General features: G+C 36.9%; 1 protein-coding gene across 1 annotated transcript in view; it reads left to right on the forward strand.

Moving 5' to 3' along the window:
* Positions 1 to 27,537, forward strand: part of MIPOL1 (mirror-image polydactyly 1) — a 156,064-nt gene that overhangs the window by 33,601 nt on the left and 94,926 nt on the right. The window contains exons 6-8 of the mRNA XM_082485888.1: positions 3,966 to 3,999; positions 4,259 to 4,429; positions 26,595 to 26,702. Coding sequence (XP_082342014.1) covers positions 3,966 to 3,999; positions 4,259 to 4,429; positions 26,595 to 26,702 — 313 coding nt within the window. The remainder of the gene's footprint in view (positions 1 to 3,965; positions 4,000 to 4,258; positions 4,430 to 26,594; positions 26,703 to 27,537) is intronic.

Consider the following 27,537-nt stretch of genomic DNA (forward strand, 5'->3'; position numbering starts at 1 on the left):
TATTATACCTTGTTGCTATTCTATAGAGAATAGCAATTGTTGTTGCTGTCATCCACTTGGGTGCTCTTTCTCATGCTTTATAGAGAGCCATTCACAGTCTCAGAATTGGCATAGGAGATTTCTCTGTGGAGAACACCAACCCAACGAGGTAAAAATTGTGATGAGCCAACCAACTACTGTTGGTTCAATACCTGATATACATTCCTCTTTGCCTAAACCGGTGAGCCATTGTCTGTAGCTAGTGTCTTTTCCTATATATTCTGCAAGGGTGCATGTCAGGCTTCTGTGTAATATTTGCTGTCATGACAGCCAACACCAGTACACAAGACTGGGCACAAAAACAAATTTAATTCAAAAGAATTGTCCTTGCCAGTATTTTCCAGGATCTCCTGTTCTGCATTACAGAGACTGACTGTGGCAATGGCAGCTCGTTGGGCAGAGTCATGCCCAAGTCTTTCACATTGTGCGATTGTGGGTGCTGTGTGACCTGTCACTGAGGGCGTCCTGGACATGAATAAAATCCTTAGGCAGATCCCAAGCATGCTTATGCCTCCCATAGGGCACAAAGATGTTGCTAAAGGGTTCTGAAAAATGTTATGTGCTTTTATTTTCATTGATAGTTTCAGTGTCAGTCATCAGAGCAGTAAAAGAAAAATCCTACTTGACAAACACAACAAAGGCAGAGAGCCCAAAAGCTGCATTTGTTCCCACTGTAAAGTTTGTTAAAGTTTGTTAGTTGTCCATGCAGCAAGTACTTACTGGTAATGAATTACTGGACATTGATTGCCATGTGTAATCCCCTGAAAACGAGAAAAACTCGTATGTTCAAGTAATCATCACGTTTGCTGCATCAGATGTCTTAATACCTGCCTCTTTCCTTACCTTGCTACCCATTCAGCCAAACTGCAAGTTTGATAGGAATTTATTAAGCCATATCAGACAACATAAGAAACTTGCTCTGTTCCACCGATTTATATTCAGTATTACCTCAGCTCCCAGCGACTGCATCCGTGTGTGCAACCTGACCAAGGTCAAGCTGACCACAGCTCTTTCCTGACCCATATCAGTGCTCTGTGTGACAGCACCTTCTAGATAATGTGATGTTTCTTCCAAAAAGAGCAATGGTATGGTACAGGGACACATTTCCTGTTGTGATTACTGGGGGGTGGGGAGTGGGGTGGGTGGAGTGCGGTGGGTGTTTTTTGTTAAAAAATTCTTTGCTGTTTTTGAAATCCTTGAGCATCACAGAACCAAGAAGGTAGGATTGCCTCCATCAGGCTCAGCTGCTTGCTTTTCGTCTGGTCCACTTATTCTAAGCTTACAGGATGGTTATTCATGCAGCCATACACCTTGCAAACAAGAAATGGTTGAGTGGAGCCAAGATTCCAGCACTCAGGCTTTTCAGAATGTTGGGCATCTTTACTAGCTGTGGTAACATCTCAGCTGAGGTGGCAAAACACGCATTTCTGTATCTTCCTGGATGTCTGGCATTTTGCAATGGGAGGAGCAAGCCAGGACTGTGACTGAGAAGAGTCAAATTGAGATGCTGCATTCTGAGAAGCATAGTCAACCCAATGAAGAAATTACTTTTCTCAGCCTCGTTATTCTAAGTAGTTTATTACTGAGGCTGAATGGAAATTTTTTTTGAGTTCATCTCACCACTCTGCTAATCCTTTGGAAGGAGCAGAGATGATGGGATGAGCCATGAGGGACTTCCTTTATTTTATTTAATTTTGGAGTTTCTTCTGGAATCTTGGAACTTTTCCAACTACCACCCTTAATATTTTCTTCCTGAAGCTGGTTGTTCAAAAGGTCAAGTTCTCCATCTCAGATGGGGAATACATAAAAGTTTGGGGTTTTTTTAAAGAACGTTGTCTACCTGTGCAACATTCATCAAGTTTTAGAGTGCAGGTTGCTCCTTCCATCTGCTTTGGACTTACTCCAATCAGAGATCTTTACCAGAGGGCAATATTGAACAGCCTGCCAACCTTTATCAAACACTTTAATGCTTTCTTTAAATTAGCAGCTGGAGCAATTCTGTTGTTATTATTTAACTATAACAACCAAAATTCTTTCAGTCCTGTTGGCCCTAGGGGTTACAGTAGCAGAATGTGCGTAGAACTGGGGGGAAGAGGAATCCTTGGACCATGAGAGATCTAAGGGTCACTTATTGCCTGTGCACAGCACCGGAAGAAGCAGCAGGGCAAATACACAACTCTGGATGCTGCTTTTCAAAAAATCCCGTCACCTAAGGAGATGTATGTACACCTACAAGCAGATCCCGTGTGGCAGTGGTATGGTGTGTAAGTGGTAAGTGTACAGCTACACTTACCGTTGAAGTTCCTGTACTTTTTTCCACCCCCATTTCTCCCTAAGGTGTCTTGCTTACCCAGCCTGTTGGTTGGCTGGGTCATTTTGTTGACCCACACTTTTAGCAGGGTAGAAGTCCTCTGGAGAAGCTGGGTCAGTCATGCCAATTTACTTTGACAAATACCGTTCCTTTCATTGTGAATACAAACTAGCCGGAGATCCATTTTTAAGTCCCACATGAAGTGGCACTTAGGGCAATGTAAAAACCTAAAGCAGGAACTCTACAAAGAGACAAGTCAAGGAGCCAGTTCTGAGAATCTGGACTTATAATATGTTTGTTACTCTATGGTTTGTGTTACTTTGTTAATACAAGTCAAACCCAGCTAAGGTTAGCTTTTACTTTGTTTTGTTTAGTTCTGATGCTGACTGCATATGTTGGAGTAGTTACTGCTTGTGAATTCCATATAAATATACCAGCTGTTGTACACTGCTAGTACATTCTGAATTTATTTATTTTTTAAAGAATTAATTTCTGTACTGTTTGATTTACTATGCCTTATGTACTGTTACCTGGTGAAACTAATGCTTTAAAGTAAAAGGTGTTAAGTGTGCTGTCAAGTACTCTATGATGTTTGCTAGCTAAAATCTTGGCTTCAGAGCACCAACTGTCACAGCACTGTTTAAAAAACGTGTGTTTGTTGCTGTTTAGTAGATAATTAATGGTACTATATCTATCTTTTAAAATATCATAGCTAGTGACAGACCTACTTTTAGTAGAAGTCACCATTAAGCAAGTAGCAATGGGGTAGTAAGGTAACTTTAATATGCTCATTTTCCAAGAAGAGAGGTGTCTTCCATTTCAAAATATACATAGGTGTTTTAAATAGTATGCTGTCCATATAACTAACCTTAAGTAAAATAAAATGCATACTGCCTTATTTATTAGATTTTTGTGCTATCACTCACTGGTTTTGCACAGCCAGTGTTCAATGCTGTATGACTAAATTCCTCATATTACCTTTATATTTGACAGGTCAATATATGTTCTGTTGAACTAAAAGTGGGGGAAGGTGTGTGTGTGTGTGGGGGGGGGATGTTCCAGAATTAAATAAGGGACTTGCAGAGAACTGAATTAGCTTTCTATTTTATGCAAGATATAAAATCAAAATATTTTTAAGGAAACTTCAACTGTGTTTTTTCCTCATTTTGGAAGAGAGAGGTAGAAAAAGAATTACTTTAAAATGGAAAAAATCTCCACGAAAGTCCTGCCCTGTTTCATCTGGGATGCAGTAAAAACAACAAAAATACAACGTCAGGTAAAAGTTGTAAGCCCAGAAATAAATAAAATAAGAGCATCCGTCATTTCTATCGCTGGGGAACTTTCTTCATCTAAGCACATATGAACAATTGATCCTTGTAGTCATATATAGCAGTAAACATTAATAACTTAACAGTCTGAAGTCAGTGCTGAAGATATGGAGCATTATTGAAAGATGGAGTCGAGCAGGTGGCACTTTAATATGTTCAGTGTCATGGTTGACTCTAAAGACTAGTAGAATGAAATTACTTGAGGTTCTAAAGATTTAAAAAGCGAACTCATTTTGCTGCACTAAGGAAATGCTACTGATCAGGCTTTCTGTGTCCCTTTTTTCTAGGCTAGAAAATATTAACCCTGAAGAAAATGACATGGTAAGCCATTCTCTGAGGAGATTTCTTGATGTCAGTCTTATATCTTAGAGGCTTAAGTTCAATTGAGTGGGTTTCAAGAACTAAGATGTGGGAAAAAGAAGAATTGACACACTAATAATGTACATCTTTGCTGCAATATGAAAATTCAATAACTTCACTCAGTCAATTTACAATTCACATGTGCCTATTAATTAAAACCCTATATTAAATAAAATATATTAAAACTTCATGTCTGACTAACATATAATGCTGTTGGTAGACATTACAGGAATTACTGAACAGAATAAACAATGCAGACACAGGGATAGATATACTGAAGAATGGAGCTATAATTCTGAATCGAATACACAGGACCAAAGAACGTAAAAAGAAAATAATAGCTGAGGAAATGAATGCAGTAATAGAACAACGGGATGCTGCTTTGTCTCAAGTAAGTCTCTACAAGTATATAATCACTCAATACCAAATTTCTTTTTTTCTTTTTTTTCTTTTTTTTTTTTTCTTTTTTCTCTCTTTTTTTTTTTTCCTGCTTTACTTTCTGGGGACAAAATTATTTCATTTACTTTTCTCTGTTGAAAATCTCAAAGAGAGGCCTTGCAGTAAATGGCTGATTAATGTTCAACTGTTTCTTCATGGTAGTAGTGGCCATTGAAATGATCTCAATGCGTTTCATGAGAAAAGTTATTTTTGTGGTTTTTGTACCTGATCATTAACTGTCTCCTTTTTTAAAACAAAGTAGTTTTCAGTGTATTGACCAATCAAAAAAGCTATCAAGGGCTTAGTTTTGCAGTATGCTGCATTGGTGTAATGCATTGGACGACAGGTAACTGGGTCTCAAGGATTTGTAAAGGGTTATAAGTATCAAAAATATACATTAAAGGAAGATAATGGTACTGCATGCAACAATGCAAGCAGTTCATCCCTTTGTTGCTTTACATTCAGGAGATAAAAATCAACACGTGGTCCTTGACTCTCAAAGTCTTACGTTTCTGCTACATGACTTGAAAGAAGCTGAGGTCCTTTTTCTGCTCAGATACTCATTCCCTGCAATTTCATATTTTCACAGAACAATATTGTCTTCATTCTTTTCACCACGAAGAGAGTCCCCTTGCTTTTCCCATCTCATGGAAAAGTTTTTCTGTTGTTTTGGTTTTCCTCACAGTTTTCTTTCCTGGATTTCAACCTAGATTTAGCTCAATAGGAACAGGCTGTAGGGAGAAGTCATCCAAGTAGGGGATATATATCCTGGGAAAACACAAGATTTTAGACTGGATGAAACTCCTGTCATCCCAGGCAAGAAATTTCATCTGAGTCTTCCAATATTGAAAATTTAGATTTTTAATGTGAGTTACCAAAGTTAGCCCACATCTAACTAATTTCTATTAAAGTCAGGTTTGTGATCTTGGGTGGTATTGATAAAGTTGATTGAATTTATGCTGTATTGAGAAGTCTCCTGGTAAGAGAGTCTTCTACCCACCCTGTAATTTTCACTTTTTTGCAATTGTTGTTTTTGCATTCTCTCCTACTTTTAACATTGAAAGCCGCATCTGCCTGGTGCTTAAAATATTTTGTGTGTCTGTCTATTCAGTATGGACTGCAAAGGATGTTAATGTTGGAAGGTGTTAATGTTGGAACTTTACTTTTTCAGTCTACTTTCTTTTGCTTTTATAGTACTGATGAGCAGCATAGCTACTGGGAAGCATCCAACAGTCCTGCCAAAAGTTTATGTTCTTTCTTCTTTGTACCGGGCATATAAAAGTGAGCAGCTTATAAAAGGAAAGCTTTCAGAAAAAGAGAAGGATCTTTTGATATTTTTATTTTTGTTTTGTCAGTTTTTGCTTCTTTGTTGAAAGGGACTTTCAGGCATACTTAGACCATGAAACTTTTATGAATGTCAGAAGCATATCGTTGTAGGGAATTTTAATATACATTTTAATTGAACTGATTTTTAAGCTGCCTGTTTAAGGGGTTATCTTTTCCAAGTAATCAGCTTGGAAATTAATAAAGATAATTATTTTATATAGTAATGGCTCAAGTGCCACAGCTAGCAAAACCATCTTTAGGCCTGTTGGCAAAAAGCACAGGTAATGTTAAGTAGATAGTGCAGCTGAAAAAATAAATTAATAAAATGATAAATCCTTGGCAAATGAAAATTTAAATATTTGGTATTAAGCTGTACTGTTGTGATACTCTTTGCAATTTATAATACCATTGTTTTAAATTAATTATTATTAATAGAGCTCTGTTGGGCATGTGTTGTGTTTTCACGTGTGACGCTTTTATGGCTGTAACTCTTGAATCTAGAAAATAGATCCTTGGAATTGAAGCTACCATTTCAACCTGCATTTCTCACTTGGTGATTCCTTGGGAATTCGTACCGTACTTGAATTATTAGTAGTCTTTTGTTAACATTGCAATAGCGGTAGTTATTACAGTGCTAACAGCAAGAACAATAGGAGAGGGATTCCTACATTAGACCACAAAGGGACTAGATATAATTCAGGGGATGTATATGCTTAGCATAACAAATGCAAATTATTGGAAGTAAGATCTGAGGTCGCCTCAGGCATTCATAACATCTGCAAGTTAAAATCTTTTCTTTTTGGTGGAGGTGACATCAAATATGAGGGGGGATTGATGAGAACAGGCTGAAACAAAGCATAAATAAAGTGAACTTAGCATGCTGTGGCAATCCTCTGGAAAAAGCATTTTTAAAGTTCAGAGGTCACTGGGCAACGGAAGCTAAATGCTTCAGGACGCATTGTGCGAACACTGTGTTACTCTGTTCCTGCTTCCTCTTGTGCGGTGCTGGAGACAGCAATGTCATCTGAGTGACCACCACAACCGGTTCCATATGACAGAACTGCCCATATGATAATAAGGGTTTGGACCAGTTGTGCTTAATGAAGCAGCATCCGTTACCCTTATTGTCTTCTTCACAATAGCCTGGCATTTGACAATTGAGCACAGTGAAATAAGTAGTATCGAGCTTTTGGGGTTTTACTTGTAGGATTTCTGATTTTTCTCAGTTAGAAACAATAACACAAAAGCCTTCACAGCTTGAACACATAGCTTTGACTTCAAGTAAGGAATAGGTTACATTCCTGGAGAATGAACATTCTATAAACTGTGCATTTCCTATGACCAAGTAAATACAGATTACTTTCAGCTAGTCTTTGAAATGCAGTTTTGCAATACTTTTTCTGGTAGTTATTGTATCCAGTTGCATTTAACTGGACTGCTGTTGCAGCCTACTTGACAATGGTTAGCTAGTTGCGATTCTTCTATTTGAATTTTACTTGAATAATTTTTTTATTCTTCAAAAAATGAAGACAACTGCCCGTGTCTTGGAAGGGTCATGAAAATGTTTTTTTGAGCCGTAACACCCAGGAACTTCTGCATATTTTTTTGAGATCTCAAATGTCAATGTTGCTTCTTACTAGGAAGCAGATAGAGGTACTTCTATCACTGTATTGAGCTGTGCATGTGTATGTAATCTTAGATCATTCACTAGATTGCTGAGCAAATATGCAAACTACTTTTTGTATGTGTGAAAACAAATAAAATGGTATAAACTCAAATATTTGATACTACTTTTAGTATGTATTTTCAAGTGAATAAAAACCAAACAACTAAAGCGTGGCTAAACATTGACATCCATCTTCTCCTGTACCAACCCCCTTAAAAAAACAAACTCAACTGTTTGGTTGTATTTGCTAAGATATGTTTGTTAGTGAACAGATATTGTGTTATACTGGGGAGTCTGAGTCTATTTTATGACTGATTCTTTGAAAGGAAAATGGAGAAAGATGCTGACTGTCATGAGAAATAAAACATCAGTTTCTTGTCTGTAATGTTCAGGTTTGACTTAACCCGTTCAAGGAAAAAACTTATTTGTCCAGTTGGTTGTGCTACAGTTCTGCCTTTCTTCAAAAATCTTCCTTGCTTGAGTAATCCAATTAGTGACAGATATTTAATAAAGATTACATATGGCACAGTCCCATTGTGTGATCTTCATAAAATACTTTAAAGAAGTGGTTTCCAGCAGGAGGCAATACAGTGCAATGTCTCAAACTAGCAACCACCTATTAACCACATCACACCTTATGGACAGGAATGTTAATATGTTACAGGGTTCACAGCTGAAGCTGAGGACTTGAATAAGTCATTACAATTACTTTTCTTCTGGTTTAGAGCAGAAAGGGGACCTTTTAATTGGCACAGCTTGAAGGAAGTGATTTTTTGAAGCTAAGTAAGAGATGGCTTATAGTTCAGGAGTACATGTGTTTGATATGTTTTCAGTCCTAACTTTCATTTTGTGCATTTTTTTTTTAATTGGGAACAGTCAGTTCTATACAGAGTTTTAAATATTAAAGGTGTAGAACTTGTTGTTAAGGAAAAAGAGTGGTTTCACGGCTGGCAAAGTATCGTCTGTAATACACTGATCTTGAAGCAATAACATAACTGGCAAGCAAACCTGGTTTTACAGCTTTGAATAGTTTGATCACATCCTGCTGTGCAGGAACATGCTTATGACTGTTCATGTAAAAAATTGGCATGCACCCAGTTGCTCATCTGAGGCAAGTTTAAGTACCTTTCTCCATTTTGAGGCACTGTTTGGCAGCAGGCAGCAGTTCATCGTCATTGAAAACAAAGATGAGAAGCACTATGCTTGACTGCCCATCATTATCAGTTTCGACTAATGACTAGTAACTGGTAAATGACTGTAGTTACAACAAGCCAGCTTCTTGCTAACTTTTTTTTTTACATTCTGCTCAAGCAATTTCCCTCCTTTTACACCAAATAAGGTGTAGAGCTCGGTATTATCTGTGATTCACAGAGCATTAAGGCATTCTCAGCACACATGAGTGAACAGGTCTTGCTGAAGTAATAAACCCAAGAGCTGTATGAAATGTAAAAACAACAAAAGCATATGTAAATGAAAAAAATTAATTACAAATCTTGGGCCTTTAATTGGGGAAAACTCAGGTGACTGGTTACAATGCCTCATGACTCTCTTATCTTAGGATAACTCAAACAACAGTTTGGGGTGTTATTTTTAGTAATTTGAATTGGTAGTTTGGTTTTAAACTCTGTGTTTTGGTGCCTTTTGACACTTCCTGGTTAAGGATACTGATCGAGTTCTTGGGTGGCAGGAGCACATTTGACAGTGTCCTCTTAGCCACTCTGCCAGCATGCTTCCTCTGCTGCCTTTTCCCTTTTGCCACTGATATTTGGGAACAGGAAAAGGAAAGGTAGGACACTGTATTCACAGTTGTTTGCGAACCAGGCAGCTGCTGTAGGGTGCTGATTATTTTGGTCACAGGCTTATTTGAGGAGGAAAGTGAAGGTAAAGGGGATGTTTATGTAATTTGAGGATCTAAGGACCATGCTGGTTCACTCTTGTGGCTGGTTTTCTTTGGGCAGGCAACAGCAAGTTCCTGTTGCCCTCATTTGCAGTGCTTTTTTCTGAGAACTAGCAGAGGAATGGGCATGGGGAAATTACTTGCCAGCAGGATGATTTAACAGAGAGACATGAGCAAGATGCCCCTTTTGCCCTGCAAATTTAGTCCAAGTCCTGAGAGAAAGCAATAGGGATATGTAATAAAATAATGACTGTGGCTGCAGAAGAAAAGAAACAGGAGTTGAAGAAATGGTTGTCCGTTTTATTGGTATTCACATTAGTGGCCTCAGGTGAACCTCACAGATGTCTCTTCTTTGGAGGTAATGCTGAGTAAAAGGGATCCTGAAATAAGATCACAAAAAGCCAAGTTATACAAGCAATTGTTGTGACTAGCCTTTTTTTTTTTTTTAATGTATTTTCCATTTGATTGTGTTGCACTGGAATGGTGCTTTATAATGTCACATTTCATTTCCTGTGTTCCTAAATAAAGATAATCCTTTGAAATTTTGACTAAATCCATGTTTTAGGAAGTCCATGTTATACTGAACATGGTTAAATCTATGTTTTCTTTGCTGCTTCTCAGAATAAACCAAGTGAATCTCACCGATTACAGAATTTTCAAAGCGGCAAACAGAGCTAGTGACTGCTGTAGTTGGGAGGCATGGAGTAAAACTATTGGGAATGATACTGAAGAGCATCAAGAATTCTTTGCATCTCAGAAAAGGGCAGGCTCTTCCCTATTTGGCTGCTTACTTCTTCTAAAATCAAACCCAGCTTGAAAATTATAATAATTCTTTACTTTCTGAGATGATTAGGTATGCTCTGACTTTCTACCTCAGATACATTTGTGCTAGCTGGAGCATGAATATTTTCCAGGGGAATACTCAGTTAAATATTTGGCTACGTTCAGAAGATGTATAAAGTAATTTTTTCTTCTGAAGTAGGAATTGTAGTCCACTAGGGACTAAAATAGAGAGTAAATTGGCCAAACAGAATCCTCTTGATATCTTATGTTGGGTTTTCTTATTTGTGTAGAATGTTCCCCAAAAGAATAACACCTGTTTAATCTTTCATCATGGTGTGCTGTTTTCTTTGATCACTGTATGCAACTCTCAGTTCTCAAGGCATTAAGAAAGCTGAAGGAGAAGTTAGATGTTCATACAGGATGATAGAAGAAGATTTGGAGACATTACACATCTGTTTCAGTAGAGTCAGTTGGTCTCTTGCATTGATGTAGCAGAGGTGGTGATTTCTCTGTAGGCATCTGGTAGTGGGGCATGAAACTCCCTTTGATTTCACTGGAGTCAGCATTTCACTAGTGAAAGTGAGTATTCTGCAGCTTACTCCTTAGTTTGACTTCAGCGAGGCTTTGGTTGCATGAGGTCTTATAATTTTTGAGTTAATGCTTCTCACAGCTGGTAGTGCAGGTCAGCTGGTAGGTCATTAGTGGGAGGGAGAGGAGGATCCGAAGGAAATTACCCTAAGGAGCTCTATACCGAACTGTTGTATTTAGTACATGAATGCTAAGTATAAGTAAATATGTAAATCTTAATGCAATGTTTCTTTGAAGAGAGGGATTATGGTTTGTCTTTTTGAACTTCTGAAGCAAATTTTTAATTGATGCTACATTTCTTCTTTTCACTGCCATAAGGTTTTGGCTGAATGATGCCCCGAGACACATCATTGTTTGCATTGTTAAATCACCTGTTGTTCCTCTGCAAACAGTGTGTTGTGCAGAATTCAGAAAATACATGTCTGCATAGTATTTGAGGGCATGATCAAGCTTTGTATCTTTAATTGTAAACTTTAATGAATTTCCAATTGAACATTCATCTTCTCTTCAGTACCTAGAAACTCCTCACCTCTTTGAAAATGACAGTAAATTTGCATGCAAGCTTGTTTGATTAATTGCTGTTTGACTCATCTGTCATGGTGCTAAGCTCTAGGTTCACACAGCTTAGTCTTCCAAACCAATTTCTAGAATTAATTTAAATATTTAATGTCAAAACCCTAGGACGGAAGAGAGGAAAAATGTTTTGTATGCTTATTGATCGCCTGTTTCAGTACAACAACCGATAGAGAAATTTTCCAATGTGATACAAGCAGAATTCAAACAGTATTCCTTCTGAAGAGGAGGCTGATTGACCGTGCATGCGGTAAGTTCTATAGGTACCAGAACTATTGTAGAGGTACCTAAAGTAAGTTGTCCACAGCACTTAGTGCTTCACAGTTTCAAGTTAGGTACTAAGAGTTGAATCAGATTTCAGTTTGCTTACCTGTTGGATAAAATGTCTGATTTTCTTGAAAATTTAGAAAAAAAAAAAAAGCATCTGTGTTTCATATTAAAAGCTGGTTTTCTTAGGCAACTTTCTAAGAAACCTTTCTGCAAAAATACTTTGCTATTTTGGATACCTGGATGAGTTTGCATAAAAATTCTTTTGATAGGTGACAAACAAGATTTTTGTGTTTCATATTTACGTTTAATGGGGAGTCTGAAATGGTTAGTATGTCTGACCTGTGTGTTCGTTTCCCTCCTTGCTTTTACCCACTTGCCACTTCTTGAATGTTCACGGTTGCACCTTTGTAGTTGATTATGTCTGTATTAGCAAGTAGTGTGAACAAATACGAGTAGATCTGGAGTATGAAATGGTTCTCAGCATCTGACATCTACATTAATGTGTTTCAGGGGGGAGAAGGGTGTTGCATTTTTTTGGTTTGAGTTTTTTTTGGTTGGTTGGTTTTTACTTTGGATTAGCTGTTATCAAGTCCTATGAACTGAATACTCATTTTGTTCAGAATGCACTAGGTGTGTTCCTGGAGTGCATCTTTGAGTTTGTTTTAATGAAAAAGGGGATGCAGTTCATGTTCTCAGATAGTCCATGTAGCAAAACTCAGCATAAGAAGTAGAGACAGGTGAGAGAAATTACAAATTGCACCCCCCATGCAAAGTAGTGTGCAAATTGTGTTTCTTCAGTGAAAACTCCTGAGAGTCATTGAGAACTTTAGATAAAAGTTCAAAGCTTCATTATTTTTAAGTACAGAAATGGAAAAAATCCATTTAATCCAAGAAAATATTTTTAAAATTAGTTACATAAAGCTCTGCTAGTGTATTGTATGAAAGTAAAGATAAAAATGAGATGATTTCAACAAGAGAATCAGATTTATAAAAAAAAAAAAAAAAAGAAATAGCTAAAGGGAAGTAAAAGCTGTCGGTGTTCTTGCAGAAAGTATTCCAGTACATTCATATTCAGCCTCTTGAGTTTGAAAATTACTAGACTACTTTATATGCAGACGTTTCTGGTGAAGATTTTCGACCTGTCTACAAGACATAAATGAACTTGTTTCCTGCAAGGAGAAATAGGTTTCAAACTAGTAGCATAGATCACAAATAAAATGACACACAGAATATAAACTTTGGATTTAATTGGGCAGTGGAGTACCTTCAAAGAATAGCAGCCAAACTATATTGCTGATGGTGCCACTACCACAACATCTGTAGTTGACTAAGAATATTGTGGGACATGGAGCTAAGAAGAATTAATAGACCTGCTTTTTGTTGATTTTTTTTCCCCCAGAGTCCCTAAAGTGAAATATTGACCTATCTTCCAGCATTGCAATGCCCTCCACAGTCATCCGTGTGATTCAACATGTGTGTTAAGTTGTAAAGACAGGTGGTGAGTAAGGAAGTTTAGGTCTGGCAGTAACAGAGGATGTAAGGAAAAATTATTGTAATGATGATAAGCTGATTACTCATTTTCAACAGAATGGTGGATGATTGTGGCTAGAGGAGGTTTAGATTGGATATTAGGAAAAATTTATTCACAGAAAGGGTTATCAAACATTGGAACAGGCTGCCCAGGAAAGTGATGGAATCACCATTCCTGGAGGTATTTAAAAGACAGGTAGACATGGTACTTAGGGACATGGTTTAGTGGTGGTTTTGGCAGTGTTAGGTTGATGTTGGACTCGATGATCTCAAAGGACCCTTCCAAGCTAGACGATTCTATGATTCTATTCAATTTCTTTCTAGATTTTTAATTGCTCTTCAATGAACATGTAACAATTTTGCCTCTTGCTTTGGTCTGGACATCGTGACCTTTTTTTTTGGTTGTGAAGCCATTAATCAATTTCTGGAAGTCCTCAGGCTTGTTGAAGTTATTTTACATATTCTGGTCTGAAATGTGTAGTGGCCCTGGCAAAAAAAAAAAAGGGGGGGAACAAGAAAATCTATAAATATTCTTTTTATGAAAGAAAGATAACAGTAGTATTAACTTATCTATGTCTCGTTCACCTACATTTGTTTGTTGTATGGCTTTACTGTTTCGTGCTTCAGATGGTGAGTATCTAGGATTTACCCTCTTGTCCATGTTCTGTTTATTCACTGTTAATTATTTTTCAAGCTGAGTTGCTTGAGAACAAGAAAAATTTAGCTTCCATTACCCTCTATTGCAAATGAAGGACAGGCTTTCCTACTACGTGTGATCTGCGTGTGATTGTAAGATGCTGTTGTCAGGGAACTTGTTAATGCTTTCTGAAGTTAGTGTTTCATTGTCATTCTTTTCAGTAGTGTTTTTAAAGTATTTACTGTTGCATGTGCTGTGGGTATACACAAAGTCAGCACAAAATATCATATTCTGATTTATAGTTTACGTTTGTATTGAAAATACTTCTTTAAATGACAATTCAAATATGTAGAAATATGTAAAGGCTCTTAAGAAGCTGAGATTGTTTAAAAAGTATTATACATTTAGCTATAACAAAAAAATTAACTGTGGATGAAGAACAGTATTAAATCATAAAAGTATGACAACTTTTTGCAATTTTGGAGTTATCAGAAATACAGAATACAAGTGGCTAACTACAGGATATTTTATTGGTGTAACGTACTGATGCAGGGTAATTGGCAGTAATGCTTCTGCATGTATACTTAATATTGTTGGTAACATAGAATTGATGCTATCTTTTAAGAGGGGAGGGATTTTTAATATTACCTCTAGTTAATGAATTAGCATCTGTAAACATGTAAATCTGTTAACCAAAGTTCTGCTGCAGTTACTGGTCATCTTTCAGTTACACTGAGTTGCTTATTTCTTAATTAGCTGTAACACCTTTCTCTACTATCTGCAGAAGTATTACCAAAACATAAACAATTTTGGGGGATGCAAAACATTTTTGGGGGATAAAACCCAAAAAACAGAGTAAAGCTTTGTTATCAGGAGAATGGCTATGAGCACTTTGCTGCTAGTTGCCTCACTTGTCACCAACAGGTAACATTTCCTTCCAAGTCATGTTGTAATCATGATGAGGAATTTCATACCTCAGACAGATATTGTAGTACAGGTCCCAGCAATGTTAGGAAATAATAGATTTCACTCTTTTTTTGCCTGAAAGAGCTCTGCTGGGTTGCGTTCAGCACAGTAGTGGACACCAGCCCTCTCTGTGAGTTTACCTCCTTCATCTTCTGTAGCTTTGGGACGAGATATTCTTTCTCAATCTGCAAGCATTTTTTCAGCCTCATTGCTTGAGGTGCCGTCCACAATCAAAATGTTAGGACTGTAACTGAATCTCAGTCTGCAAAACTAGTCTTGAAACGCTCACTGAAAAAATGAAAGCAACCAGTGCCAGCCTCCCAGAAGAAACAACAAAATCCTTGTTAATCCCTTGTGCTAAAGTCATATCAGCCTGCTTTCTACTGCAGGGCTAGCCAGCAGCTGTGTGTCTCATTACATGTTCTCTTTATGTCGTGTGTGTTGTCTTCTATGGTATCCAGACACTTCTCAGCAGTAGTCATGCATTTACCCGTTTTGTTTGTTTTGGCAGGCAGGCCCATCACTTTGCTTTCAGAAGTTGTCATAACATTCTTCTATCTTTGTGTTTTTCTTAATTTTTTTCTGCTTAGGGTGTCCTACCGTCTACACGAGGGTTGGAGTTGCCAGGAAGCTTTGAGTTGGATGAGAGCAATGTTGGTAATAGCACACGTCAAAGGCAGCTGATTTTAGGTTTAAGCATTTCTGCCTTTCAGTAACATATATGAAAGCTTTTAGGTGGCTGTTAATTCAAAGCTGCATGGTAAATCCTCTTGAGAAGTGCGCATCTATTTGGGTAGCTAGTCACATCGATCCCTGTAAAACAGTTCAATGAAGCTAAAACTAAATTTTGTTACAGAGGTAAAATCCTCGGATTCAACCACTATTTAATATTTGAAAAGTCTTACTCATGTACCAAAATCATACAGACATTTCTCAGTATTACTGAAGCTGAGCAATATGTAATTTCTAAATCTGTTGTTTTGTTTTAGTTTTCCAGAGCTTTTGTTTACTTTCTTAAACATTTTTCTGTGGGGTCTTTGTCTTCTATGTATGATTCATTTTAAGCTTGTGCAAAGCTGATTAATTTCCTCATTTTTAAAAAATATTTTTATTCCACTGTTCAGTGCATTTGATCAAATTTGAAAAGATGTCTGAAATATAAATTTTATATAGTTTCTGTTACCTGGATCTCTGTATTCATGAGAAAGAAACTGATTTCATAATAATATTTGAAGATTTATAATTAGTTACTCTGTTTTTACACTTATTCTCAGACTGTTAAAGCACTGGTATTAATATTGCTTTCAGATAGTTGTGATGTTTAGTACCAAAGTTTCCTAAAAAAGCATGTTGCTTCCATGGAGAAAGGGTAAATACTACTGATTCAGGTCATTTATTCAAAAAGTATTTCTCATCCCTCACATATCTGCAGAGCTTTGTGTTTTCACCTACCTAGTTAGCTGGTTTAGTTTGTTATAGTTTCTACTTTAAAGTAGCTTTTACTACACATTAAAGGAGTCTTGGGAGAACACATTCCACAACAAAAAATTGAAGAACTGCCACTTAACCAATTGATGGCTCAGTTGAGAGTTCAGTATTTATCAGGACAAACAGATAGTGTGTACTACGAGCAACAACTGCAATCCCATGATTACAATATCTGAATAAAGAGATTAAAAAACTGTGGCATCTATACAGTGATGCATGATACTGTTTTCTCAAATACTGTGATCATATTTAAAATGGACCAGAAGTATTCCTGTCCTTTTGTGCAGTAAATGCCAACTTAACGTTTAGGCAGTAGTCTTGTTTGCATACGGATTTTAAGAAAATCCATGGAAGATTATTTAAAAACCAGCTCATTAGAATGACAGATTGTTTACCAAATTTTGTTTTCTTGTCAGCTAATATTGGTTATGCTCAATTAAACAAGGTTACACTTTTTAAAAACATACCACTGTCAGCAGCTGAGTGCCTTGCATGTATCTGAGAATCAGATTCCTAATTTCTAGATCTAATTGGAAGATCGCACTGGGAATATTTCTTTCTAAAATTTTTCCTTTTCATACACCATCACTAGTTTATATGGCTGAAAACTCAGGTGTATCAGCCAACACTATCTCCATTCTACTATATTTTTTTTTTTTTGAGTACCAGCGCTGCAGATTATTAACTGAGGGTGGGGGAAAGGCTTTAAACAAAACCAATTATCAGCTATCTGTCATGGTGTGTTGTGTCAGATGTTTGACAAGCTGTCTCTTGGCCACAGGCCATCTGGTTGTAATGGAACTGACTATTCTTGTGAGGAGCCAGCAAAACACGTGGCCATGGGAAGCAATAGCTCCATATCATTTGATCAAGTCAGTAAAGCAAAGGTTTTGGGTGTAGTAATCCCAGTTCTGACATGATCCTGTCGGTTGATAAAGCCTCTTAAACTTTCTGTGCTAATTTTTCATACCATAAAACAAGGAAGTCTTATTTACTAACTTCATTTAAGTGTTGGAAAAAGTGATTAGTCAATGTTTATCAAGAGTTACAACATCGCCAAACACTGTGATTAAAGAAGAGTTATTGAAAAGAATCACATAATAAAGAGAATATTTATGGGAACAAGATGAAGCAAAAATATAGACAAAAATGAGACAGTGCAGTGGAGTGGACCTCACACAGGCCAAGATGAGAATTGAGAATTAGACTACGTGTACATTCTGCCATGCAAGAGAAAGGAGGAAAGATGCTACATTTAAGGAGGGAGAGACTAAAGAAACTGGAGAGGGAAGACTTGTGTTTCCTCCTTTCAACAACAAAGGAGGGGAAATAAAACAAGAAAGTAAAATGGCTAGTAAAAATAAAGTTCATGGCTTTCTGAAATTTGTGTTCCTTCCTTTTATTAGGAATACATAGTCTTTTATAGTCCTTTTATACTCTTCCTCATTAAACAGATTCAAAAACTGTCTAGTCATGGTCCTGGGCAACTGGCTTTAGGTGGTCCTGCTTGAGCAGGAGGATTGGGAAATATAACCTCCAGAGGTCCCTTCCAACCTCAGCCATTCTGTGATTCTGTGATTATATTTCCATCTTAGAAAGATCATGTGTAGGATCTACAAATCTGCAGGAATAAAATGTGATTGTTTTTTGAGCCCATGTGATGAAGAGGTGGCTGGCTACTGAGGTATTTGTCCCTATCTAACTGAAGACAGAAAATCAGTGGTATATTAGGTTATCTGCATTTACCGAGTATTGTGACTGCAGTAGCCCATTTCATAATATTAAAGCTCAGTGTGCTAATGAATCGCACAGTAGTTAGCACTGGATTTTAGAATGACCAAAGTTGTCTTGCAAAATAGTGTGTAAATGAGTATGTGGGAGTTGCATTGACTTGGAAAACAGATACTAAGACCATAAGTAAAAGATGATCAGAATAGTATTTTAATATTCAGCTGCTCTGACTGGCTTCTTTGGGACCTTTCTTGCAGTACTACTTACTACTCAACCAGGGTAGAAGTTATTTAAGGTAGTCAGTAGGGTGTTCCAGTTCTGGTTCTCTTGTAAGTAGTATACTAATACATGACCTGCTTTAATGGCAAATTTATTCCAAGACCTCTTCGGTGTTGTGTAATTTTATTTTTAAAATATTTTTAAAGATGTTGAGGTTAGTTACTCTGAATTATTTTCTGCGCAGAAGTTTTTACTCTGAAGTCATCTCTTGAATCTGTATTCTGGAATAGCTGACATGCATTGAAAGTAAAACTGATCCTAGTCTAAGTATTATTGTACTGACAGATCTTTACTCGGTGATTTAGAATTTAGCTAATAAAGATTTACTTTTTTTTGTCATTGCTTTTAAAAGAGAATCTTGAATGGTCTTTCTCTCTTATGATACAATTTTAATTAGTATTTTTCATTTGCTGAATTATTTAGGAGTATTGGTAATTTCCTTTGCTTTTGACTATAACTGACATGCAAATTATATGCAATTCATTGTATTGTGCCAGTTTCTAGTGTTTCTACAACTCTGCAGCGGGGCATGTGTGTGAACACGTGTACTATACTTGCATACTACTCATCAGCTTACATGCTTCATTTATACATTACTTATTGGACTTACAGGCATGAAATTAAAAAAATGAATTAATAATGTGACTTCTGTGTAAAACAGAAGTCACTTATTAATATATGACAGGCAATTAGGGGAAAAAAACACTCTTAGGTTAGTTGAACACGTTTTTGCTTAATTTCAGACCCAGTACAGCCTCGTGAATAAATGTTTGACTGATGATCTGTGAATCACCTATAGCTCGAGACCATCACGTTTTCCTTTCTCTTCTTCTCCTTGCACATTTTGTATAATGAGTGTCATTGATTAGGAAAGCCTGTGTGTGCTGAGCTCTTTGAGAAGTAGATCAAGCTTGTCTTGATCTTTGAAATGTCACCACTGAAAGGAAGTGTAAGAATACATGGAGTTGGGTGGGTGAGTATCATAGGGCTACCTGGTGCTGTTGAATAGCTGCACATGAAAGGATTGTTAACATGAAGAGTGGAAACAGTTCAACTTTATCGTCTGACTTTTCTGAACGTCTTTCTGTGCACTTACAGTTCCTTTATCTGTTCAAATGAAAATTAATGAAAGCTTGCTTTGCTCCACTTTGAAGTGTTCAGAAATAGAAGGGGAAAGGAAAGGTAGGAGGAAACCACGTCATGTATACAGCGTATTATCTGCCTTAATGCTGCAGGTTCCAGCTGGCTTATAGTGACAAGGAAGACAAAAATGTTTCATTTGTATTTTGATGCATATCTTTTTATGGCTTCTGATGGAGCAAGACATCGTTTCCCTGAGAAAAAAAAAAAAAAAAAAAAAGGTGTTTACATTTAAGTGTTTCTCTTACTAATAGAATATACATTTTTAAACATGCGTATGTTTCTGAGGCCTAAGCTCTACAAAAGCACTTCTTTTTCTTGAAATCCCAGTAGTTCTAAGCTGTTGGGCATTGTATAAACAATCATTTAAACACATTTGTTGATGGTTTGCCAGAACTTTGAAGAAAGTCTTCTCTTTCAGAGGTTAGAAAGCCTTAATTCAAAATTATAATTTAATGGAAAAATCCTTGTACTGATTATTATGTAGAAACTCATTTATTTCTTTATTTCTGTTAGAATTATTATTTTAGAAGAAAAAGGATAAAATCTATTTATATAAATATAAGTGCTTCCAAACATCTGCAGTTCAAAGTACATAATTCACAGTGACACCAAAGGTTGGTTTGTGTTTTGACTGGATGACTTTGGTATTATTTTTGTCTGCAAAGGAAAGAGTTGTGCAGCATCCAAGTGGCGCAAGATGTTTGCCTCTCCAGAAATCATGATGAATTTGGGACAAGGGGCAGACTGTTTAAAAAAAAAAAAAATATTGAGGGGAGGGGGAGAGAAGGGCTGTCAAACTGAGAACACTTGCATTCCATTCGGCATCTTTGAGCTGGGAGCTATTCTGAACTGCAGTTCATTATAAACAAAGTAAGAAAAGGCGAACAAACTAACAAAATAAGAGAAGAATCAGTTGAATTGGTTTTGTTTGCTTCACATGGTTGTTTATTGTATTCACATTTCCACAGGTGAAAAAGTAGCCATGTTTTTCCATCTTTTTCGTGTTTGGTGTCTAGAATAATTATTTGTACTTCAGTTGTTTATTGCAGTGAATATGTGTTAACTAATTTCGAAGTATACCTGCAATTTATCACTGCTGAAAATATTATGCTGTGTAGTAGTAGGATCCTGGTATCCCATAAGATCATCTTTTAATGGTATTTCTGCATTTTCCATCAAGATATGGTGTGCCATTTACTTTGCTGATGAGCATTTTGTTTAGAATGCATAAAGGAAAAAATGCATGTTGGAAAATAGTTCATCTGCCATTCAGATGGACTGCTACTTTCCCATAATTTGGAGGACATAAACCATTTTCCCAGCTTATTTAGTAGGAAATAGGTTATTTTTATTTCTCTCTACTTCAGTAGTTGAGATCCCAGTTCAGCAATGTCTTCATGCATAAAAGTCCACAGAATATGATAGAGTACTCCCTGCTTAAAGTGAAGGCCCTGATATGCAATCAAGTAATTATGCACTGGCAGACCCATGGTAAGTGACTATGCACTCACTTTTGATTTTTGTCTGGCTTGAATAAAAATATTCTACCTTAAATTTAATGACAGAATGAAGCTATTTGTGGGAGGCTGTGGTTATGTACAAGATTTCTTATTAAACTCCAGAGACCACATAAAACTGACTGGATGGGCTCAGATCAGACCAAAGGTCCACCTGCCTCACCACACTGACCCTGCTCAGCCAATAGTCCAGGCTTCAGGTGGGGTTGAAGAGCATGGCAAGGACATTGCGGTACCTCCATCTACATACTGTCCCTTTTTTCAGCAGTCTCGTCCGTGAAGTATTGTGTGTTTATGCCAGTGTTGATTCATAAGATTATAAGCATTGTATGTTTTGACAAGGACTCTAGATGAACAAATATATTTTCATAAAATACTACCTTTTGTATGTATTAATTGGGTGAGACAATCAAATGTAATTCAGAATTCAGGAAAGAACTTTGTGGAGAATCTGGCTTCATCTTAGTCCTAGTACATTTGTTTCATTAGACTTTGACCCTCATATCTGTATTAACAGAGGCAAATCAATTCCTTTTTTTTTTTTTTTCCTAGCATATAAATGGCATAATGTGTTGACTCTTTTTTTTCCCTAGCATATTGCCATAAGTTCAGGAGGGGTTAGTTTGGATTCCTTCTAATGAAAGACGACGGAAAACATTGGATGCTATATAGTAATATTAAAAGCAAATATAGATGTAACAGGATTAAATAGCCACCAAGAGTGGATGTGTAGTAAGGAAGTGTTAAGGTTTTCTGTTATATTCAGCTTTAGCCGTTGCTTCCTCAACTAAGGAGTGTCACAGTACCCTTTCACTGGGTCAAATCTGCGCTGAAAGACAAAATTAGCAATGCACTTGATGTTACTGTCTAGTTCAGTGAGATGAGAGCCAGGGACCCTGGTGTAGCGTGTTTGAAAGCACGCGAACAGTCTGATTGAGCTGAGTAGCGCAGTTAAATAAGCTTCTGCATGAGGCCTCAGGGAATAGGTGTTGTCTTCATATAAACAAACCGTGGGGGGACCAAATGGTTGGGGGCAGGGGTTGCTCTGCTGGGTGCTACTGCTTTGCTGTATTCCATCTTTGCCCCTACTAATGTTACTTCTCCAGTGGCTTGCACATTTTTCTTTACTCTTGTGTAATGTCTGTACCTTTTGCTTTCAGAACACCTCACTGAAGAATCATGTTTAGTAACAATCAAAACTAACTAATCAATCTGTGTAGTCATGGCAGGCGCCCTAACACTGGGTTAACGTGTTATAGGTACAAGTTGAAGAAGAAAATGCAGAAAAGCTGACAGCGTGTTAAAGATGATTTGTTTATACAAGTGCTAAAGTTATGTTTGATATGTTAATGCAACCTCATTTTCTAGTAAAGGCCAAACACTATTAAGTGGTTATCTGCATTGATTTTTCTATCTTCTGAAATACTCAATTCATTCTAAACTGTCTTTACTCCTTTTTTGTACCTGGAACTAGGACCATCTTTCAACAGTCTCTTTCTGGTCAAGCCTCAAGGACTTTACTCAGTGGTATTCTCCTGGTCCACTTCTTGACCTCTCCGTCACTGTCCCCTTTAGCAGGCACTCCTTTTTGCAGTTTGTCTGGATTTTCCCTGTGGCATTTTCAACCCTCCCACCTGCATAGTGACTGAAAAGGGTCAGCACCTGCTGCAGGTTGAACCAGTGCTTCTCACAAACATCCTGATTCTGTTGAATCGTGTTAGCTGATGCTCGTTGGCTCACTGGCAGCCTAATGGTTTAAATTAGAAGATGGGAGGGGAGAAAAGGTACACTTGCTGTCTATCCTTTCTTTTCTGCCTGAATTGCTTCTTATCCTTTTGGTAGGTTACCTGCTTGGCTTTTCATTTTGTGTCGTAGCTGCCTGTGGTATGTCCTTTGCTGAATATGGGGGTATTTGTTTGGAAAGACTGGGTGCATTTAGAAGAGCACAGCTGGGTTGCTCTGTGGAAGTATGGAAGTATGGTTAAAAGAAGGTTGAGTGCCTGTTGCTGGGAGTCGATGATGTTGCAGTGAAAACTGTACTGTTGGGCACTGTTGGTTGCTCAAGGAACACTTGGAATAGGCTTAAATAAGTTCACTGCCTAACAAGTACGTTATCACCTGAATGAGGCTAGCTAAGGTAGGAGACTTTTTGAGGGAAATATAATCAGAGAGGACAACAAACATGAGGGTTTGAAAGAAGAGAGGAAACCTTTTTCTGGTTGGGGCTTTTTGTGTGTGTGCGCGCACGCTCTTATATTCCTTGATATACTCAAAGTACCTGAGGTAAAAAAGCCATTTTCTCAACTAATAGCCTGTCTTTCATAAAGTTAAATTCATGGGAACTTTCTTTAAGTGCACAATTAAACCTCAGGTCAGACGTTTAGGCAACCTGTGTTGCACAAAATATTTTGTCTCTGACTTTAAGAGGATTGTGTTTGAATGTTTCCCAAGTATGAATTCTCACAAGTTTGGGATAACAGGATTTAGACATTCTTATTTATAATATTTAAAATGAAACACTTCCTTTAGCTTTCAGATTTCTTTAAAGGATACATCCAACATTTCCTTTTTGCCAGTACTGAATTGGACGATGTCTTCTCTTCACTGTGCTCCAAAAAGTATTTTTATGTATGTTTTTAAAAGGAAATCCAGTTTCTTACTTGCAGTTGTTGGCATTTTAGAGCCCTGGCGTGAACCAATAAAAACACATGTTCTTTTAAAGAACATCTATTTTTACTGGACCTTGCTAACAACCAATGACACAGAATTCAAAAAATGTTGGCTCAAATGAAAAGAATGGCTGCATTGTTTTAAATTCTATTTTTAAAACTTTTCTTTACAGCAAGGTTACACAGAAATTTCATACACTCTTGTACTTGTGAAAAAGAGTGCTTGCTTTTAGAATGCTATTTTAATGTTTTAAAATAGTTTAGATATCAAAGCATTTTAGGCTATAGAATTTTAGTAAGACATACACAACATTGCCATTTAAGAATATTACTATAATACATTCACAAACAGGATAATTAAAGATTTTACTTCCTAGACAGCTAGAAATTAATACATTTTGATTGATAATTCAGAACATCTTCTGTTAATACATTGTTTCTAACATATTAAGACACTTACGTGCAAAGGTCAAATTAGATCACCATTTCTTTCAGTGATACCCTCAAAATGGATTCAAGCAGTGTGCTGCTTGAATATATGCAGGGCGGGTTTTTTTCAGATATCAATATTTTTAGTGGAAATGAAATTAAAGATGAATTACAAAATGCTACCAAGATTGATGTAAATGTAATCACGTCAAGGCTGACTTGATAGGGAAGTCCATTTTATGTTACTGGTGTTGCATCTTTATCGTACGTGCTTTATATGCTGCATGATACTGGAGTCCCACTGCTGCTGTTTGTTTTGCCGTCCGGTCTTCACAGGAGTGAAGTGGAGAGCAGAATAAGCTTGCACCCATGCCCTTAGTTGTGCATGCCTGCCCTATACATCAAGATCTTCTTCTGTATGGTCCTTTAGCTAGGTTTTGCTCTTAGCGTATTTTTCGCTTCTCTTTTGGAGTCAAGAGAATAGCAAGAATATAAATTCATGTTTTAAAGGTAAATTGAGATTTTGGTCTTTTTAATAATCTTTACTGTAAGAAACCTGTGCTGTTGTCAAACTGGGAATTCCAAAGCACTGTTTTTGGCAAAGCAGAGAAGTGATACTACATGATGTAATGTGTAAAGTGTGATGATAATGCCTGTAGTAGTAGATTGATTTTGTTTTTTCTAAATGGTGTTTAGATCACGTATGGTAGAGAAAACAGGCTGCTAGAGAAAAAGCCTGCATAGTCTGGCTTTAGTTCTTCAATAGTTTTATTAGCGCCTTCATGTCTGTGGACACATAATTTTCATGCTGGACATGGAAAAAGAATTACAGCTGTGATTCTGTGATTTGTGATTATTATTTTTTTTTTGTATGTGTGAGCTAGATGTTAAATGTCTTAAGTCTCTAAAAAATATTTGAAATCAAATGCATCTTAACGTTTTTTCTGTATTTCCCTATTTTATGGGAAAGTGTCTTTTTTTTTTTTCCAATAAAAATTAAACTGTGCATTAAAGAACTTCACAACAGACACTGAGAGAATGCACTAGGCCAGAGAGATTTGCTGCCTTTAAAATAAGTAATCCTATTAGAAATGAGCCCAGATTTCTAACAGAAGTAATCAAATACAACAACAGATATGTGAATGGAATTTTTTTTAATATTACTCCTGGACACCTACAGTTATTTGCAACTTATTTAAATATAGGATGGAATCTTTCTGTTTTGTATACTATGCTGGATACCTGATGTGCAGGACATTGTTAAAGACTTATTTTGTATTTAAGTGTATGTATTCGTATGTCTTTTGAAATTTCTGTCTCGAGATCCTTCAGTACTCCTTATTTTACTTAGATCTCAGTTACAATTTTTGCACTCCTACGGCTCTCTGTTTCACAGTTTTTCTTTTTTTTAGAGTTGACATGAGCCATGCTTCATTGTCCCATGCACTGAATTGCTCAGGAATAGCTTGTATACACTTGATGGGAAGCTCAGTTCTGTGTCTTCCACAGTCGCTAAGATAGCACGAGATTGATGTTTCCGGGTCTTTCATATGAGACAGCAGTGCTTACATGGGCATTATATCACGATTTTCACTCTTTTTTTACTAGTGCTTTCAGAAAGTGTCTATTAAAATACTTTTTCTTTTGTTCCAACGGAGTCTTTGGGTTTTGGTGGTGATACCCAGACTACTTGCTTGTAATATACTGTTTTAAAATGTTCCTGTTAATACTGTGTTTTTCCCTAGTTCTAACAGTTGTTCCCTACATCTTTCTGGTCTGTTTTGCTCTGCCTTTTTTTGTAAAACAGTTTAGTTTTTTTTTAATAACACAATGAACTGTCTGCTGACAAGTAATTACTCTGTCAGACCATGGTAACTGGGCAGGACCTCTTACGGTTACTGTAAAAACAAACAAACAAAAACAACAACAAAAAAAAAACAACAATGAAATATAATTTAGCTCACGATTTGCAGATCTTTAATCTTTAAAATAGATGTTTGGCTGACAGCAGTAAGTATATGTGTGTATGCACACAGTAGCAAATGTTAAATTTTTCATTCTTTGTCATTAAGTTAAATACTTAAACAAAAAAAATCTTAAAGCTTTTCTTTCAAGATGTCGTGTGTGTTTGGGCTTTAGAGTCATCTCTTAGTGTGAAAAAGACAAGTATAAAAATTACGTGTATATTTTCTGATAAAAGGCTGGGTCCTCAATTTGGGAGGAGGGCCTTTAATTTGCTTGCTTTTCTAAAAGCACGTACTGCTTCCTTTATATCCACTTACTTCATATATAAAAGTCAAAATCCGTTGTTATATTGGCATAACTAGGAGCAGAATTTTAACCTGTCACCTTTGTAATTTTTAAGACTTTAAAACATTCTGAAAAATGTCTTTATCTGATACTAAACTTAGGCTTTTTTTGGCATACAGTTGGACCAGGAAGAAACTGAAATGATGCACATTTAGAAAATGTAGCTCTAGTACTGATCAGAGATTGTAACTTGCTTTTGTCTGATGCTTCCTCTACTGCAGAAATAGTGATAGGGTTATTTACGTTAATTCGTTTGGCTTGTTGAAAAAAATATGCCCACACTCCTCTACTTAATGGGATTCTTTCCTCGTTGCAGTGCAAACGGCTGGAGCAGGAGCTTCATCATCTGAAAGAGCAGAACCAGACTTCAGCAAACAACACGAGACATCTGACTGCTGAAAACAATCAAGAACGTGCTCTGAAGGTAAATCTCCATTTCTTCTTGCAGGCAAATTAAGGTTGTAAGCCCCTGGTGCCAGCTTTCTGGGCTGCATATATCAGTTGTGTACATTTCGGCAGAAGTGAGCTATGGTGTTTGCCAACAACCCCTTCTTTAAACACAGATACAGCACCCTTCTGTTATGGTTTTATTTTATTTTGTATATGAAAACAACAAGAGAAAAATAACATATCCGCCCACTTATTAGGCTGGTAATTAAGGCTAAATTCTTGGGGTCTGTTCTTGCGATACTACATTTTATAACGTGAAGAAAACTGCAACTATTTGACTCGCGGTACCTTTGCAAAACTAATATTTTAAAGCATGGCTGTTTGATCTGCTCCCAGCAGTGTGTGCTATATTAATAACATTGTTGACCTATACTACTAGTGACCACATAGTTGATACTACTATTTGCAAAAGGGTAGCTAGTTGGAATTGGGAGGAGGAATAATAAGTCTTGTCAATAAGAATAAAAATGAGCAGACAGGCGGGAGAGGGTCAGAGAAAGGACAGTGTAAAGTGACAGGTTATTGCTGCTTTGAGAAAGGGAAATTGTAACGTCAGTGGAATTGATAGCTACATAACCAGCAATTTCACTGCTAGCCAGAATAAGAGACTGTGCCAGGTAAGATGTGCAAACACCGTGCGCGCCTATTCAACCACTATATTCTTAAAAATCTCTTCTATGGGTAGTGGAGAGGCAATATAAATATAGAAGTTACTCTGTTGATACTGTGTTGTCGTCTTAAAACTGTGTTTGATTTAGCCAGTAGGATCCAAACGTATCTCATTTATAGGCAGATTTTCCTCTGCCTCC

This window comes from Vanellus vanellus (genome assembly GCF_965231255.1).
Source record: "Vanellus vanellus genome assembly, chromosome: 6".
Lineage (NCBI taxonomy): Eukaryota > Metazoa > Chordata > Aves > Charadriiformes > Charadriidae > Vanellus > Vanellus vanellus.